The 19,014-nt window shown below is 48.9% G+C and overlaps 2 protein-coding genes across 2 annotated transcripts in view; one reads left to right on the top strand and one right to left on the bottom strand.

Annotated features, from left to right (window-relative positions):
• The window catches only part of LOC129736351 (uncharacterized), a 40,673-nt gene extending 34,795 nt beyond the window's left edge, over positions 1-5,878 (bottom strand). The window contains exons 1-2 of the mRNA XM_055714140.1: positions 5,781-5,878; positions 740-1,176 (exon numbers count right to left, since the gene is read on the bottom strand). Coding sequence (XP_055570115.1) covers positions 740-1,176; positions 5,781-5,878 — 535 coding nt within the window. The remainder of the gene's footprint in view (positions 1-739; positions 1,177-5,780) is intronic.
• Positions 5,879-12,096: 6,218 nt separating this feature from the next.
• Positions 12,097-13,480, top strand: LOC129736353 (T-cell activation Rho GTPase-activating protein-like). The gene is made up of 2 exons (XM_055714151.1): positions 12,097-12,763; positions 13,289-13,480. Exons 1-2 carry the CDS (start codon positions 12,662-12,664, stop codon positions 13,418-13,420), a joined length of 234 nt encoding a protein of 77 aa, XP_055570126.1. The 5' UTR covers positions 12,097-12,661; the 3' UTR covers positions 13,421-13,480.
• The last annotated feature ends 5,534 nt before the right edge of the window (positions 13,481-19,014 follow it).

Raw genomic sequence — 19,014 nt, 5'->3', positions numbered from 1 at the left:
GCCACCAGGCTGCCAGGTGCGGTGGGACAGGCTTCACAGCATGTACTAATGTAAAACACATCTCTCGCAATGATGTTAAACCTCTCCATAACAAGAACGACAACGACAACAAAAAACCCCTCTTTAACTCTTCCCTCACACAGATGTAGCCAAGAAACCCTCCCATTTTATTCTAACCGGTACCCGTTTACCCATGGCTGAGGGGTTTGGTTGGATTGTTGGTTTCCAGGACTTTGCTGCCCAAACGCGGCATCTGAGCAGTTTGACCAGGCAGCGCTATCCTCAAGCTGTGTCTTCAGGTTCTGTCCCCGGCAAGAGGTGGGGGACCGCACGTTTGTGTGACCCGGTGCCGCCCGACCCCCCGGCCGTCTTTCTTGGGGAAAGGAGCGCCCTGCGGTCCGGGCTGGGAGCAGGAACCCGCTGACCCCAACGGAACGGGACTGGCCCCCGGGAAGCGCGTTTCTACAGCTGCGCAAGACAGGTCTCGGGTTTGCGGGGGTTTGGGTTTTTTTGGGGTGGGGTGGTCTTTGGTTTGGTTTGGTTTGGTTTGGGGTGAGTTGCTTGCTTGGTTAGTTGTTTGAATTTTAGCAAATTCAAGAGCAGGCTCAAAGACCCAGGCAGTGCCCCTGCAGTCCCTACCCCCGGATAACGCGCAGCAGCAGCCAGCATCCCGTTAAAGCCGGGCAAGGCGGGTGCTGCCCCGCGCCCCCGCCGGCCCTGCCCGCCCCGCCGCACTCACCGCCTCGGGCGCGGGGGTCCCGCCGCCGCCGCCGCCGCCGCCACCGCCGCAGCTGCCCCGCCGCGCCGCCCCGCCGGCCCCCGGCCCCGGCATCGCGTCCCGGGGGCGCAGCGCTGCGCGGCGGGTCCGCCTCGGGCGCGGAGCCGCAGCGAGTGAGCGGAGACCCCGCTGCCGGCTCCCCCGGCCCCCCCCGCCGAGGGAGGAGCCGCTCCCCCCGCCGGCAGCGCAGCCGGGGGACCGCCGGCACGGGCAGCCGTCCGCCGCGGGGCAGGGCTTGCCGGAGAGGGGGAGGCGAGAATCGATAGGAGTAGGGAGTAACGCAGTGAAAGGGCCTTACGAAGGAAGAGAAGGACCTTCGGGGCTTCTCATTTCTCGGCGGGGCAGCCCAGCCAGCCCTCCCCGCCAGGGTTGTTACTGAGGCGGCGTGGCCGATGTCGCTGTGACACCGCAGGGTGTCAGAAATAACGAGCACCGGTGCGGGGGGACTGGCAGCCCGAATGCGAGCCCATCAGGCATGCAGGAACGAGGGATGGGGCCAAGGGACAGTAGGGATAGCGGTCTGTGTCGCCACTGGCCTGGAGGTAGAGACTGAGTAATGCGCTCATCATCCCTGCAAGTGTCACTTTGGTCTGGAAAAGACATCTTCAGCGTCCTCCTGGGCTCAGGTTCGGGGAATCGCCCTTTTAACTCTAGTGAGAATTGCACAGCGCTCTTCAACAACTGGGACTGACTCGCTACTACCAAACAGGCTCCCTCTCCTTACTGAAATCTAAGTGATCCAAGCACAGGGGAGCTTTATCGGTTCAAAGCGGGTTATTTTTTCTGCAGACTTGCCTGTACTTAACCATCATATTTTACAAGTGACCTGCTCTCACTGAGCTGTGCTGCTTGGCAGCTAGTGATAAAGTTGAAGGATTTGTTCCAAGTAATGATGAATTGCCTCCAGATGGGACACTACCTCTTGCAGTCCAGATCATGGTACTTTGCTAGGAAAAAGCATAGGAACTGCTCTTTGCCATAAAGACAAGTGTCCTGTCAAATGTGGGCTGGTTACTAAGAGCTTATCCTTGAGGAGGGGAAGGGATGAATTACCATGTATCTGACTGTCCACACTGCACTGCTTAGGAGAAAAAAAAAAAAAAACAAAAACCAAAAAAACAACATCAAAATTTCAAAACCGCTTTCAAAACCGCTCAGCCCCCTTGCAAAGGTAGGTAGATACAGACTCCCGCAAAAGTTGCACCTAATCATAGCAGCTCTGCCCTTGCTTCCCTACATCCGACTGCTATAAATCAGCCCCCTAGCTCTGCCAGTATGACCCTCCCTTTCCTGGCTCTCTGTGATCCAGGGAGTTCTGGGGGCTTTTTGCTTTGTTTGGCTTTTTTTCCTCTTGTATTTTTCAGCTTTATTGCTGAGCACATCTCTTCTATAAAATATTAACAAAACTCCTTTCCAAGGTGCTGGGTTCCCTCCGTGACACCCTCTGGCAGCTTGCAAAAACCAACAGGGAAGTTACATGAGGTTTGGCATCATCAATGCAACTATTGTGAAGGCTTAGTTAAGCCCTCCAGGATATGAACGCGGGCCATCTTTTCTGGAAGTTGCAATATGTTCCCAGACAGCATGATCAGGAGTGATTGATTTCTACATTTATAAATCTGTTTGTTATTTGATATTAGCTCAAGTTGGACAGATAAAATTATGGCTTGAGACTTTCAGAGATGTGAAACAGACCACTGCTTTCTGCCTATTGTTGTTTAGATCAGAAATGTTTTCTGGATCACTAGAAAGAGAAGAAATTTTTTCTAAGCTCGCACAATGTCTTGGCCAGGACCTATCTGCATGCAAAATACTGGAGATTTTTGAAAGGTGGTAACTGAAGGCTACAGTGAGGGGAAGAAAATGAAAATCAGAATTGCAAACGTGGTCATCTTATTTCTTACAATTCACATTTCTTTTGGTGCTTATGCTAAAAAAAACCCTCATGTTTTGCTGTGCACAAAGCCTCGTACATGTAATCATTGTAAGATTAACTGTGATGCCTAATTAAAACAGGCAGTCACCAATTAAAGATAATAAAAAATTGCTATTTGAAATTCATAAAAAACTGAGAAGTTAAAGAGACACTTATCTTACCGAAGAGCTTAGCAGGCTTCCATTTGCAGACACTTCAGGAAAAAAAAAAAAAAAGAAAAAAAAAAAAGGTGAAGACGCACTCTGGAACACAGCCCAGTAAAATCAGAGAGGAGTCTGTGAGCTCCTGTGACGCTTCATTACTAAAGTGCCTGCTGCTAGCCAGCCCGTTTGCTTTTGCACTCCATCTGCCACGTCTTGTACATACTGAGATCCAGGTTCTGCTACCATAACTTCTGTTGACAGTTACCCCTCAGGTGTCCCTAACGGCACTGCTTGGACCACCTGAACCATGCAGGACCTGCGACGGTGCCTGGGTTTTCCTTGGGGCAGAGACAGCTTTTCACTGACATTCAGTCAATGTTTCTCGTTCTTACCCCCTGGAAGCTCTGTGCAATACAGTAATAATAATAATAATAATAAGTTCAAGGAATTGATAGCAATTTTCCAACCTGAAGTTTATTTCAAATTTATTTTCACCATCTGAAAAGCTGACTCAGTCTTCTTTGCCTGCTGTTACTAAACAAATTAGCTAGGAGAACATACGCATGTTCGGGTATATAAACATATGTACGAAGCCTGTGAGTATGTATGTGCATGGCAGTGTGGTGAGCTAACCTTGGCCAGCTGCCAGGTGCCCACCCAGATGCTTTCTCACTCCCTCTCCTCAGCAGGACAGGGGGAGAAAATGAGATTGAAGAAAAAACCTTGTGGGTCAAGATAAAGGTGGTATAATAAGAAAAGCAAAAGTTGCACATGCAAGAAAAGCAAAAAGAGGAATTCCTTCCCTACTTCCCACGGGCAGGCAGATGTCCAGCCACGCTGTGGGAAGCAGAACCTCAGCATGCGTAATGGTGGCTTGGGAAGACAAACGCCATAACCATGAATGTTTCTCCATTCCTCCTTCTTTCCCTGAGCTTTTATTGTTGGGCATGACATCACGTGGTATGGAATATCCCTTTGGTCAGCTGGAGTCAGCTGTCCTGGCTTTGTCCCCTCGCCATCTCTTGCCCATTCCTAGTTTACTTGGTTTCAGGGGTGCAGGGAAGAGAGAGAGAGAAAGCCTTCACACTGAGCAAGAGCACTGTCCAGCGGTGGTGTTACCAACACTGTTCCAGCCCCAAATGCAAAGCACAGCACCGTACAGGCTGTGATGGGGAAAGCTAACTTTGTAACTCCATCCCAGCCAGACCCAGCGCAATCTTTGTCCCTAATACCATCTGCATCACGCTCAGGTCCCATGTTGTTCAGTACATCCAGGTATCCTCTGACCGTCCCATTCTGTCTGCTTCTCACTCCTAAAATCCCCCCTTACCAACACTGCACTACATACTTGAACCTTCTTTTCACCTACCAGGCAGGTTTATACATGCTCGTTAACCACCATACCCTGCTCCTTGACATACAGAGGTATTATTTTCCCATTTCATGGGCCTTCCCCACAAAATTTCCATAAGAAGAGTCAGTGACTCAGGCCCCATCTGTCAAGGTCATTGCCCAGGACAGAAGAAGCAGCACGTGGGATCGTTGGGTGCCAACATCAGTTTGGGTTGGGTCATTACTGCACTCACCTGGTTCCTGCTGAAGCTCATTCTCCATCAGCTTAGGTGATTCCTGCTGCAGTACTTACATACAACTCAATGCACATGCTATTTTTTCCCCAATCCCCTTGAGATACACTTGAGATCTCCCCATCCCTCCGCATTACCCACCAAGTGCGCCCAGATCCTTGAGCAAAGAAAATCCCTGGAGTGGGTTTGCCTTTTTCCCAAGAGAGGAGCAATGCACATGGCCCTTCCCAGCCACTTCCCCGTGTGCACTACTACTGGGACAGTATCTTCTTCCACAGTACGCAGGGGTATTGCTTGGGCAGGACAAGGAGAGGTAGCAGACTCACTGCTATATTTACATCCCGGTGTTTTCATGCCCCAGGAGTCTTTAACAGTTCGTTGTGTTATTCAACCTTTCCAGAGGCTCATGGGTGATAGGGAATGTGATACACCCAATGCTGTGTTTCTTGGCCCAGAAATCTATGAGGTTATTTTGGAATTAAGTCCCATGGTCTGACTCAGTTCTTTTTGGGGTACCCACATCACCACAGAGCTTGCCTTTCAAGGCCCAAACGCTGTTTCAGGCTGTGGTAGGGGTTACAGGGTGTATTCCCAGCCACCTAGTAGTGGCCATCACCATGATTAGTGTGTTGCAGCACTTGCCCTGGCAGGTGATCCAATACAGCCAAATCGGCCAGGCTTCACCATATCAGTAACCCAACCACTGCCATCTGCTCCAGGGTTACTTTACTCACATGGGTGACTTGATTACAACAGATTTCCCATTCATGTGTGACCTGTGTGATGGCTTCAATGGTCAGGTCCACCCCTTGATCACGAGTCCATTTGCATCTTGCATCTCTCCCTAGATGTCCCAATGTTCATGGGCCCACTGAGCTACAAATAGCTCATTTGTACATTCCCAGCCCAGGCCCACATAAGCCACTTCAATTCTGGTGGCCTGTCTACCTGCTCATTGTTTTGATGTTCTCCAGTGGCAGTTCTTGTGAGCATGTACGTGATGTACCTTCACAATGGTAGTACCTTCACACTACCAGGCAGTGACGTCTTGACACAATGCAGCAAACCAGAAAGGTTGGTCTCCTTCTATTGATATAACCAGCCCCACAAGGCATTTGCAACCACCCATGAGTCAGTATAAAGACAGAGCACTGGCCATTTTTCTCTTTCAGCCATCTCAAGGGCCAGCTGGACGGCCTTCACCTCTGCAAACTGACTTGACTCACCATTTCCTGTAGCAACTTCAAACTTGTCATGTGGGACTCCACACAGCAGCTTTCCACTTTTGATGGTTTCTTACAACACAACAGCATCCGTTGGTAAGCAGAGCACATTGCCTTTTACTTTCTGATGACTTGTATGGTGGTGCTTCTTGGGCAGGAGTCACCTCCTTGGGCAATGCTCCTAAATCTTTGCCTTCTGGCCAGTCCATCATCTCTTCGAGGATTCCTGGGTAGCTGAGGTTTCCCATTCAAGCCTGTTGCATGATCAGTGCTACCTACTTATTGCACATAGTGTTGGTTGCTTGGTGTGTAGAGGGGACGCTTCCTTTGAACATCCAGCACAGCACATGTAATTCTGATGCCCAGAGGATCTGTGATTCTGTGCCAGCAGCTTCTGAAGCAGCTCAAACTCCTTCATATGCTGCTAGTATCTGTTTTGCGTCTGCGGTATAGTGGGCTTCAGATCCTCGATACCCCTGGCTCCAAAACCCCAGAGCTTGACCACAGGTTCCTCCTGGTGTTTTCTATCAGGGCTCCAGATAAGGCCATGCTCCCCAGCTGCAGTGTAAAGCACATTTTACACAGCTGGCCTGTACAGACAGGCCCAAAAGCTACTACATAAACTATCTCCTGGCTGATCTGCTCAAGAGCCTGCTGTTACTCAGGGCCTCAATCAAAATAATTCTTCTTTCATGTCACTTGACAAAGAGAGCTCACAAGCTGACTGTAACCCACAACATGTATTGTGCAGAAACTCATAACACCTAGAAAAGCTTGTGTTTCTTATTTGTTAACTGGCAGGGACATAGTTGTTATCTTACTGATCACATCTGTAGGTATGTGGCAACATCCATTCTGCCATTTTATTCCCAAGAACTGGATCTTTCACATAGGTCCTTTGACTTTCGGGGGGGGGGGGGGGGGGGTGTTGGGTTTGTTTTGGTTTTGGTTTTTTTTAATGGGGAAACCATCTTTCAGAAGGATTGAGATTATTCTTTGCCCTTTTTCAAATACTTCCTCCACTGCATTGTCCCACACAACGATATTGTTGATGTATTGCAGATGTTCATGGGCATCGTCCTGTTCCAATGCAGTCTGGATCAATCCATGACAAATGGTAGGACTGTGCTTCCCTGGTATGGTCAGCTGCACGTGCATTGGACTACCCTCCATGTGAAAGCAAACTATGATTGGGTGGTTGAGTCCTGCTAATCACTCCTTGGCTCTCCAACTGATGAATCAGATCACAGATGGGAACCAGGGTGTCTTGGCTGGTGTGATATTGCCAAGGGTGCACCACTGTGGTAGCAATCGGCACCTGCTGTTCTTTGACATGCAGCAACCCCACAACACAGGGATCCTGAGGCTGGGCAAGGCAGGAAGCTGTTTAACCTTCTCTGAATCGATGGCCACTACATCAAAAGCCCATCACTGCCATTTTGTGTCCCTGAAGTACCCTTTCCTGAGGTAGTCTATGCCAAGGATACATGGTGCCTCTGGGGCAGTCACAATGGGGTGCTTTTGTCACTTGCCTTCTGTTAAGCTCACCTCAGCCTCCAATGCAGACAGCTGTTGGGATGCCCCTGTCAATCCAGAAATCCAAATCCAGATAGGTTCCTCCCTGCCATACCCTGATGGCATTAGGGAATACTGTGCACCAACGACAACCAAAGCTTTAGTCTGTAGATCTGGTGTGCCAGGCCATCAAATCCACATCATCCAGTAAAACCAGTCATCCCTTTCCTCATCCTGGCCAAAGGCAGAGATCCTCTGTTCCTGGTTGGAGATCCCTGCAGTGTCAGACCAGAAGACCTTTCACCAAAATCGAGGGAGGTACTCTTAGTCCTCTTCTGTACCCGGGGGATCACTGGTTGCCTTCTACCATCTCAAGAGCAGCTGAACTGACAGCCATCTTGGATGGCCCTTCTTATCAGCTGTCTTCCCTCTCAATGTGTGCACTTGGGGTCCTAACTTGGAGGTGGGCTCACTATCCTACTTGGTCATGTCCTCCCCCTGGTCACACAGGAGGAACCAGAGAGTGTCACACCGCATGTGCCTGGGCTCCCTTCCCCTCTGTCTGGGGGGGCTGGGTCTGCAGAGCACCCCTGACAGCCGAGATGCTGACCTGTGGGGACGACGAAGGAGATAGGTTTTCTTCAAAACTTCAGAGCCAGTGGGATGCTCTCTCCACAGTTGGTGGATCAAAGCCTGGTCAGTCCATCACTGCCAGGCAGTTGGAATAGAATGCTGTTGCATTTCAGATGACCCTTCTGCATGTGCCTGTGTATGATGGCCATCATACAGATCTTTGGAGACCTGGTTGTCATCCAGGTCACTGTAGACTTTGCAGCACTGCTAATTCTCCCAGATATTGGATGCCTTCTTCAGTGGTAGTGGCAGCAATGTGCTTGCCTGGCTGGCAGCTACAATCTTTCAGCGTATCATTCTGCCCAAGATTAGGGACCAGCCAGTTTCCACCTTGGGTGATTTCTCTCACTTCTGCCTCTTGCTTCCTTGATGAAGGACCAGCTTCCTGATCAGACCCTTCCTCTTCCTCCTTCTGTACTAAATCAGTGGTATGGACCCATTGACCTATGTGTCCAGTGCTTCTTTTTGACTACTAAGGCAATTATTGTAGTTGGGATTTGGGTTCCTATCTTACCCATGGTATTCCCAGATGTGGTTTGGGTCCCTGTCTCAACCATGCTCCTCTGGTGGTGCTGAAGGGAGGCTCAAGAGGCATGAGGAAAGCCTCAGTGCAGTGCTAAGACCTGCTGGGTTTCACTGGGGTAGACAAGGCACCCTTCCACCCAGTAGTGCACCAGTTCCCCAGGATTACATGCCTGTAGAGATGTAAGATCCCAGGCTATGGGAGGTGATAACCACCCCAGGCACCTGCCCAAGTCCTCCCACACATCCTGCCATGCAGGACTAGGTGGACTAAAGGCCCATTTCCTTGCCACCTCACTGACAAACTGTTCCCTCTTAACAGCAGACCAAACCCAGTTTCAACGGACATGACAAAAGACAAAAAGATGACAACTTTAATCAAGCAGCTTAGATAAGGATGTGCGGGGGACCTCTGGAGCCCACACAACAAAGGCAGCCCCCTCAGCCCCAGAGGGGAAAGGGGAGGTGCAGCCCCTCACTGCCCACAGGACGGCAGAGAGCGGTACCCAAGCACATGGCTGCTGCTTTTATCAGGGTGTTCCCAGGCACAGTTAAACACAGATAAGCGATGCAGCAAAGGGAGGAGCTGAAGGCAGCCCTGCTGAGCCCTAGGCTCTGTGACACTGTAAATCAGGCGAGCTCTGTGACCCACGCAGAAGCCTGCCAATTATCAGCTACCGCAGCTATAGTGTGCCTGGATCAAAACTGCCGTTATCTCACACCCCATGTTGGGCAGCAATAAAAAGGGCTGGTGGGTTGATCTTGGCCAGATGCCAGATGCCCACCCAGATGCTTTCGCACTCCTCCTCCTAAGTAGGACAGAGGGAGAAAATAAGATGACAAAAAAACCCCTCATGGCTCAAGATAAAGACAATTTAGTAAGAAAAGCAAAAGCTGTGTGTGCAAGCAAAGCAAAAAGAGGAATTCCTTCCCTACTTCCCATGGGCAGGCAGATGTCCAGCCACGCCATGGGAAGCAGGGCCTCAGCATGTATAATGGTGGCTTAGGAAGACAAACGCCATAATCCTGCCTCCTCTGAGCTTTTATCAAAAAAGATGTGCAGGCTCTCATTTGTGTGCTGTTTGCTGTGTGGAGCTCTGTGGACTGGATCAGAGGGCTGGGGAGCATGATGGAAAACATGTCTTGCTTCGTGTGTATACTGGGGGTGTATGTGTGTGCCTGTGCAGCCCAGTGGGTCTCTACCTGGGAAAAGATTTAATAATAGAGAGCACCCAGCTCTTTGGTGGGCCACAGGAACACTTTGCACCTGGCAGAAACGCTGCCTGCAGTGCTGCCAGCCAGCAGAGCCCAGCGTGGGTGAGGCAGCCTGCGCCTGGGTAGGCTTGATCAGTCATCCTGTTGCTCTTGAGGGTCTCTTTTGGGGTTTTGTTTCCAAGTCCGGAGCTCATGTCATCCCTGGATGGGTATTTCTGTCCATGTCAGCTAATGAGGTGGGGGTATGTCATGGATCATACCCCAGTCTGCTGCGGGCAGGTCAGGCACCGCAAATGCTGTGGATCTGCATATACCAGGATGTTTCATGACAACTGCTCAGGGACTGTATCTTGAAGGGTTTGTATGCTTTCAGACAGAGGCACATCTGCATCTTTTTCTTGTTCCCAGCCCTGACTGGCAGAGGCTGCTTCCAAAAGAGTCCAGGCCCATGGTATGGAGGGAAACAGGCATCAGGTAGCGTGGGATGAGGCAGTATTTGTCCCTTTAGGCCAAAAAGCACCAGAGGAATTGCTGGTGGATCCTAAGCAGTGAGACAGCAGGAATGCATTCCTTCTGGAAACATTGCTACAAGTACATAGCATAATGTATAGCTGAATGTTTGCTGAGCACTCCCTCCAGCTCCCCATGAGAAGAAAATACTCGTGCTTTATGTAGGCAGCTGCTTAGTGGGGACTGAGGTAGGAGTAGTGCTGGGGGCTGTGCCAGGAGTTCTGCTCTTGGGAAAGTGGCCAGAGGTGCTGGAGGAGATGAATCACCAGCAGCAGCTCTGGGACTGCAGACTAAATGAGTTTAATGCAGTGTGCAAACAGAACAAGGCTGCTCCCTACACAGGGTTTGGTAATGAGCCCACAATAATCTGTGTTTTTCAAGGCACAGCATGAATTTTTCAGGTGGCTCTTGGGTGTTTCATTTGGTTTTATACAACCTGCTCCGCATGCAATTTGGGTTTGTTTCTGTGTATTCGATTTCAGATGTGAAGCATAGCAAGAAGGGGGTGTCCTGTCATTTCCAGATTTCCACATGGACAATGTCCCTGGACATATTTTCAAAGCAGCCAGGAGCTTAAGCTCTTCTGAAAATTTCCATCTGCTCCAGAGAATAACTTCTGGTTTTCAGCAGTTTGATTCTGCCACACGCTTTTTCCTCCTGAAAATTGCAGGAAGATTTCCATGAGAGCCTCAAAACACAAAGCAGAACTCCAGCATCCTGCCTATCTGTGTGCTAAAGCCTCTGCTTCACTGTTACAAAGTGTGCTGGAGCTGTGCTGCACAGTTTCTCCCACCTCCCAGCTAAAGCACCTCATGATGATGGTGCAAAGCTAAACCACCAAATCCTGGCAAGGTGGCAGGGACTACTTACCAAGACATCTGAAAAGATGGTTGAATATAGGCAGGGAAATGTATTTTCCCTCCAATTTTAAAGGACGGGCTGAAACAGCTCTGCTGAATTTTTTGAAAGGGTTCAGCCCAGGGACGAGACATGGTGTGGAGATACTAGACAGCTGCAGTTAGTAAGCCCTGAAAACCAGGGTCTGAGTGTGGACTGAGTAGGAGACATGTGGACATGTCAGGGGCGTTGGACTAGAGATGATCTTCAAAGGTCCCTTCCAAACCAAACCATTCTGAGTCTATCTTAGTGTGGACTGTGTAGGGTCACCCTAAGTGTTGGTTCCTCACACTTCAAGTGCACCCAGACTTTGCAAAATGTCGACACCTTTGGGGGTTATTGCAGAGGAGGGAAGTCCACGTGGGTGTCACAGGTGCCAGTTGCCTTTCTACACGTCTCTGTAGCAGTATTGCTGTGAGCTGTCCTGCCCTCTGGTGCCTGCAGGGTCAGTGCCCTCCATACCTTCTCCTCTTCCCCTGGCACCCGCGTGCACATGCACACTCCAGGGATGCTGCTGTGGCTCTTAGTAGGGACCAGGAGCTGGAAACCCCCGGGGCCTCCCCTGTGTCACCGTGGGTGCAGAGCCAAACTGGAGGGGAGGTCATCAGGAGAAGCCCTGTAGGGAGGTGGAAGGCTTCTTATCAAACACAAAGTCAAAACTGTTTCCTCCCAGCTGACACATCCAGGACTGCATTTCTTCACAGTGCTCGAAAAAAACCAGTTGACACTCTCTGGAGCAGACAGGCACCCTGCAGCACCCCAGCCCAGCTGTGCAGACCCATGTGCAGGCAGTGGCTGTGTGCCAGCAGCCCTCTGGAGGCCCGGACCCACACCCAACCACCTCCTTCATTGCTCCGGTGTGGACTGTTCAAATACTGTCTCTTTTACTAAAGCGTCTTGAGACCCTGAACCGCTTTTGCACCCGGGACACAGTGGTGGCAGCCCATAGGCTGTTTGGAGAGTGTGTCCCTGTCCCTCTCCATATTCCTGTTTCCTGGAGTCATCTGGCACTGGCTCGCACAGCCCTGCTTTAGCCACGTGCCTTCAAGTCCCTCGTAACGCTGCCAGGGAGCCTCATCCCCTACACTCCATTATGCCTGTGACAGACCCTGCCGGTGCCTGCCCTACGAAATGAGTAGTGTAGGAAGAGGTGAGAGGCTGCAGTGGCTCAGCTAGCATAGTCCCAGTGCTGTGGGACAGGCACTGACAGGGAGCCTTCACATCTGCTGCCAGTAAAGACGGGCACGTGGAGACCACTGCCATGTGGAGGCCTTTGAGAGCCGCACAGCACAACTGCAGGCTTGCACATGCCTTTCGGAAGCCTCCAGTGACATCTCCTGACGGCATCGCATCTACTCAAGGACGTGCACTGCTCTAATGCTTGCCTTTCAGTCAAGACCTTGTAATTCAAGATCTTAGAATTAACCACACACTCAGATGCCGTTGGGGATTTCTGAATGATACTTCTGCTAAGCAGTGAAAAAAGCACACGCTTGCCTCTTTCTGGAGGAAGCGTCATCTGGCTGAGTTCAGTTGAGACTCGCCTAAATAAAGAAGCAGCGGCTGCTGCACCATGAATTCACATCACATTTTGTTTGTGTTCATGCAGGGTGGCTGACAAACTGCCTAGACCAAACCTGGTCTTGCTCAAGCACCTGCTCTCTCTGCTCCACCACATCAGCCAAAATGCCGACACCAACAGGATGGACTCCAGCAATCTGGCCATCTGCATCGGCCCAAACATGCTGAGCCCAGAGTCGGACAACACGCTCCCGCTGGAAGTGCAGAAGGAGATGAATGACAAGGTGTGTTGAACTCACCAGGCAGCCACCCGCTTCGAGGCAGCTCAGAGCCATCCATAGGGACCCCGCTGCCATGGCAAAAGCTGAACAAAGCAGCACCCCCACACATCGGGGATGCCCCTCAGCTCGGGCGCCTGCAACGTGATGGGCAAGGCTGCCCCTTCTCTCGCCGCCTCTGAGCAAAAGTAGCAGTTGCCCTGCAGCCCCCTACGTCACAGCACAGCTCCTGAATGCCTGGCATGCAGGGGGCAAGGGGCACCCGGTGGCATTGCCACCATGGGCCCTCTGCACAGCGAGGCCAGGCCTGTGGCTGATGGCGTTTTGTCTGTATCGGGGCAGATCAATTCATCTGCAGCATCAGCCCTCACCCTCCCAAGTGGACTCACCCTCTGACTTTAAGCTAGGATTTTGGCAGAAAATACCCTGCTCTGTGCTTCCCTTCATACCAAGACAGCAGGCAGGGGCAGAAAACACTGTTCAGTATGTTTTCAGCCCTTTTGACTGAAATAACCTTTTTTCTGTGTGCAGGTGACAGTGTTGGTGGAGTTCCTCATAAATAACTGCTCAGAAATATTTGGGGACGACATTGCCTTCCCTGCCTGTGCCTTGGCTGAGGGGTCACTGGAGCACACCAGCTCCACAGGTATGAAAACGTACTGAGGGTGTCACAGACTGGGGCTTTGATATGGGGGTACATCTGTGGAAACACAGAGAGTCCCAGACAGTTCATTATTGCAGTGTTTTTCTACAGAAACACTTTCCAAAAGTACAAAAGAAAACTAAATCCTGATGTTAAACATCGGCCTCAAGCACATTCTGGACAGCTCAAGGATCTTTCTGAAAGGGCTCAAAACAGCATCATTCTCCTAACCTGAGAGGTCCAGAGGTCTCTGTTTTGCCATTGCTTCTCAGGAGGAACAGGGTATGAAAAGACAGACACATTTTCAGCATAGTTGATATGCTATCTGTGCCCTTTTTTGCACTTGCCTTATCGAAGTTAACTCCTCCAAGAGCTGTTTATTTTTCAAGGTGAGCTGAAACATCAAGGTCTAGACACTGACTTCAGAAGTCTGTGGAGTGAAATGTCCTCTCAAGAGCCATTTTCAAGAAGAGCAGCAGATATTACAAAGAACACAGCATCAGAGCATGCACAGACGCCTGGTGTACATCTTAAGTTGGGTTTTGAATTTTGGTTTTGGCTTCATAAAGGTCATTTTACTGTTCATTTGTTGGATAATATTTGCCTTAGTGAACTGTCAGACTAAAAAAAAATAAAAATTAAGTCCTGTAGCTTTTGCTTTCCAGAGCTGCATTCAGAAGAGCAGCAAGAGGTGCACACAGGGAACCAGGAAGGTGCTATTTTGGACAGACAATGCTCTCCATTCTTCATCCAAGAAGAAAGGGGAGGACATGTGACCATGCAAGCAGGAAAAGGAGAGGTGCAGGTCCCCAAGCACTGTATGAAACAAGTTTCTGATGCAAAACTGGGGCAAAACCAGAAAGAACTCCTCACAGAAGGTATTTAAAACTGTCTCCACTGTATGTGCTTCTTCATGTGCACTGGTTCTGCTGCTTTCAGCTAAGAACTACAATGCTGAGAAAAGCTCTCCCCTGTAGAAGTAGCATCCAGCCCAAGAAGGGGTTGGGAACACAGAAATAGGGTCCAGGTGAGTGCTCTGCTTCTCCCTGGCAGCCCCCCCGCTGGCTGTGGTCGGGTGTGTGGTGTCTCACTGCAGCCCACGCACCACTTAGCCCCCAGTTGCATTCCTGCTTCGGATTTAGCTGACGCTGGCCCCCACCTGCACTTCTCAGGCTGCCTTCAGCACAAGGACTTTGCTCACCCTCCTTCCCTCCTTGCCACGGTGCTAAGAGCGATTGTGATCAAGGGACATTTCTCTCCGTTTCCCTGACTCCATCCTCAGTTGTTTGACTTTGATGTTGAAGTCAAGCCGATCCTGGAAGTGTTGATTGGGAAAACGGTTGAGCAAGCTTTGCTGGAAGTCATGGAGGAAGAAGAGCTGGCCCAGCTGTGGGCACATCAGCGTGCCTATGCCGAGCTGCGTAATGCAGAGCTTGCTGAAGTACAGCGCCTGGAAGGACAGGACAGGCGATAGAGCGAGGAGAAGGTAGGACTTCCTAACAGCAGAGCAGGCGTCTCTGAATGCTCATCAGAAGAGAAAAAAACATTTCCAGCACTGAAAGACAAGCTGCAAAATAATTTGGACTCTGGTCTAGATCTGTAATGGTAAAAGAGGCAGGAGGTGAGACAACAGCACCTCCTGGGAGATTTCATCTGGCTCTTGCAAAGCAAGTGTCTTCCAGCAATGACATTAATACTGTAATGATTGCAGCAAATGAATACTGAGCCCAAGATCCTATCACTAATCCTTAATAAAAAGATACTTCTTGCTTCCTTCTTGCCAAATTCTTAGATACTGACACAGAATTCCTTCCCTGGCTGAGAGCAGAAGTGGAAAAAACACTAGAAAAGAGTTTAATGTTGGAAAATTACTACTATGTACACTCAGTGATGGATTCTCAGCTGAAACTATAGTGTCAGTCATGCTGCACTAGCCTCTCTCTGCTGGCTTTATAAAGTTTGAGGTGTGTTGATGCTGGGAGATGCAGCAGGAGCAGAACAGTTAAAGAACACCATTATTTTCTCTGCTACAGAACTCTTATTTCTCACGTGTTACACAGCCACCATTGCTGTGCCACTCTCTGTAGTGTGCCTGTTGTGCCAGTGGGACAGCAAAGCCCATTCTGTCTACAGCCACATGTATACCATGAACACCACTTGTTCGTGTAAGCTCCTTGAGCTATGGAGTAACATGTTCATCCTGCATGAAAGGAGAAGGATTATCTAGGCCATGGTTGACTGAGTTCCTATAGTTTTCCTCCTGCTGTGATTCTGGATTTAAATTACAATTGTGTTTGTTTCCTTAGGGTTTATTTTTGGTTTAACAAGGACCCTGAATTTTATTTGTTAAGGTGTAATTTGGGTAATTACAGCTGGTCTGCTAGGTATTTTATCCTGTGATACATGTGCCAGTATGTACAGATCACTTCTTCATGTAGCTCTTCAGAAGGGAGCAAATTTTCTCTCCTTTTAAGTAAGTATTGTATGTGACTTTTGAATAAACATCCCAAGGAAAATGTTGCTGTAGGATACGCTGTTGATGATCAAGTCCATCATATTCCCATTATATCTCTTCTAACTTTTACAACCAGATACACCATATCTGGGATGCACAGAGAGGTTAACAACCACCACCAGTCTGTCCCTATTTTGCTCTTCCACACTTGCTGCCTCAGCTGATCACCATCTGGCCCAGACTGGAGAAGAGCTCTGAAGGTCTCAGGGCAACCTTCTGCCATGCACTGCTGAGAAGAGCCCGGCTCTGTCATCCTGCTGACCCCTACCACTCCAGCCCCTGGGGGGCTGCTGTCAGGCTCTGCTGAAGCCATCTCAGCCCCAGGCTGAACCAGCCCTGGTCCCCCAGCCTCTCCTCACGGGACAAGTGCTCCAGCCCTGACCATCTTGGTGGCCCACTGCTAAACTCAATTGTTGGTGACAATTCCTTCTTCTTGTGCAAAACCCAACCCAACAATTACCAATGGAGCTTTCTGCAGCACCCCTGTATTGTCCTGTTTTCTTTATTACACTCCTTCACCTTCACTGGGGGCCTTTTTAATTTGTCGTGTTTATTACTCAATTTATATTGCAAATTGGGAGTTCAATTGTTGCCATATTCATTGATTTGGAAGGGCTATGAGGTCTGGAAAACTTACAAAGGCTGTACGTAACTAACAGTAATAAATAACAGGTGTTCATCAACTGCTTTTCAGGCACACTAAATACTTCGGTGGCTTCCTTGGTCCCAGCACCAAAACCCACCATGCTGTGTACAGGCAGTCAGAAAGAAATACACTTTGGGAAATACAACTTTGTAATATACTTCATTGGGATTAGGCGTTTAAACTCGTACATAACCTTTAAGGTTTAAACTGAATTTACTTTCTGTTACCACCAGATGTCACGGGTAACACTGAAGCAAAGCCCGTTTACCTGCCGTTAGAGCCGTCGCTCAGAGGCAGGCTCGCACACCCACCCATTGTCCACAGTTTGCACCACGGCCACGGATGGCTGACGTTGCAGGCATTAATTTAGCATTTGTCATGCAAAGCTTATTCAGTGTACAGCACTTCCTAGCATTGTTCCTGCTTATCACACATGCTGGGTTGTGTAACATTTTTGCTGGAATCTCCCTAGGATGGAGGGAGATATGCTTAGGGACAGGGCTTCCCAAACATGCAGGAGTGACCGGGAAACCAGCATCAGGCTTACTGGTGCTACCTGGCGAGGGACCAAACGCCTTCCACAGCTTCAGGTCAAAATCAAAAACCTGATAACTGAAATGGTAATAACATTCTGCCTTCTGACTTGTAAAAAAACGGTTGTAGCTGGAAACAGAGGGTTAGGCTCATCCTACAAAGACTGTCATGGGGCCTGATGCAGCTTACACAGAGGGGATGCCAGCAGCCACCCTCACTCCCTTGTCCAGAGCCGGTGGAGGGGACAGACCCAGCCAGGATGGGCCTGGGGGCCAGCAGAGTGCTGAGAAATGACTAACAGGAAAGTTACCACCACATTTGCCTCTTCTGCCCTGCCACACCTGCTCATGGGCATCTCAGCAGGCAATGGGACGAAGGCTGCTGTTCCTGAAGCTTTTCAGGTTCAGAGAATTATCTGCCATGTGTGCTAACCCAGCTGGCTAGATCCCAGTCTGAGAGTGGGATGTCAGGAATGACAGCTGAAGAGATAAGGACCTGTGCCGCATCTCATACCCTCAAAAGGGATGTCCAGACTTTTCACTGCGCCACTTGTACGTGTGGCTTCCAAGGCAGATGCTGCCTCCCCTCCATCCTAAGCTAGGACATCCAGTGAAATCAGGGCAGCTATTGCTTACGTGGAAAAGCTCCCTTGGAAGGTCTCAGGTATTTACCTGTCTCTGAAGGTAGCTGAAAATCAGAAGTAAAGAGGTGTAACCACCCACAAATCCACTCAGTGGTTTGTGAGTCAGGACATTTGAATGTGCTAAATGGAGTGTCTGTAGTCAGGTGGTTGGAGGTCAAAATTAGGCTAGCATTATGGACACCTTCTAAAGATGGATATTCTTCTGTAAACTCTGTTTTTTAAGTTAAAGTAATTCAGCATACTGTGTTATATTTTTCATTTATCATTCATTCCTAAAAGTATCCAGATATATGTAATCTGTCAGAAATTAAAATTATCCATACTCACCACATCTGCCTGCTAGTATTTGAGAACAATTGTTCAGTTTCTTTTGATGACACACAAGATGGGAGTCAAAGGCTGGCAGTGAGAATTTCGGTTAGAATTTAAGTCAATGGGACCAAGATTTCACAATGGTTTTGTTTCCACAAGGATGGAGACTCCAGTCATGATTTCATATAAATCAGTCTTATTACGGCTTACTTTATCTGGATTAAAATAAATAATAAGGGCACTATGGTGTGGCTTGTAAGAACTGTACATGTTTTAGCTTCTTTAGTGGAATATTAAATGTCACGTTTAGGGATTACTCATTACTGGATGTCTTGTCATATCTTTACAAGAGATTTAGCATCACTAAGAGGATTGCTGTGGACATTTGTGAAAAGGTTCAAGCACCTGAATGCTGACTTGAATATTTGTTTTGGGAAATATCCAAGGAGAAAGTTGTCAGCTGGAAGATTTTCATTTCTGCCATTTCTGCTTTGTGCTTTATTAGTTGGAAAGTCTAGTTAGAGAGTGTTGAATTGTTGTATTTAAATTCTCTGTGACATTATTTTTATCTTAAATTTCTGTAAGAAAAATTAATGAACTGTATCCATTGAAATAATTCAGGAATACTGGTTTATGAAAGGTCAAGAACTTGTTTAAGAGAAATTCCAAAGCTTGCACATCACATGATTTTCACATAACATTCAAAGTGCTGTTCAGAAAGTCCCTGTTCTCACTTACCTCAGGTAACATGAACAATGCACAACTACAGAAAAGAAAGCAGGTTTGGTCATATCCAGAAAGACATGATCCTGCCTTCAAAACAATGTTAAAAAGTAGAATGTGAAGAGTTTGTTTATTTGTTTATGCTGTAAAATGGTCAAGAGACTACAAGGTCAACCTAAGGTGTTTTGCCTAGGATTTCACCCTCCACCTGCTGCAATGTGGGTAGAGGGTACTTACAGAA

The sequence above is a fragment of the Falco cherrug genome, chromosome 6 (genome assembly GCF_023634085.1).
Source record: "Falco cherrug isolate bFalChe1 chromosome 6, bFalChe1.pri, whole genome shotgun sequence".
NCBI classification, from domain to species: domain Eukaryota; kingdom Metazoa; phylum Chordata; class Aves; order Falconiformes; family Falconidae; genus Falco; species Falco cherrug.
This window is presented reverse-complemented; position numbering and strand designations above follow the sequence as displayed.

Excerpts from the sequence above, each read along its gene's own strand:
- LOC129736353 (XM_055714151.1), top strand. The coding sequence starts at position 12,662 with ATGGACTCCAGCAATCTGGCCATCTGCATCGGCCCAAACATGCTGAGC. Across the intron at positions 12,764-13,288 it reads AGAAGGAGATGAATGACAAG|GTGACAGTGTTGGTGGAGTT; the intron begins GTGTGTTGAACT and ends TTCTGTGTGCAG.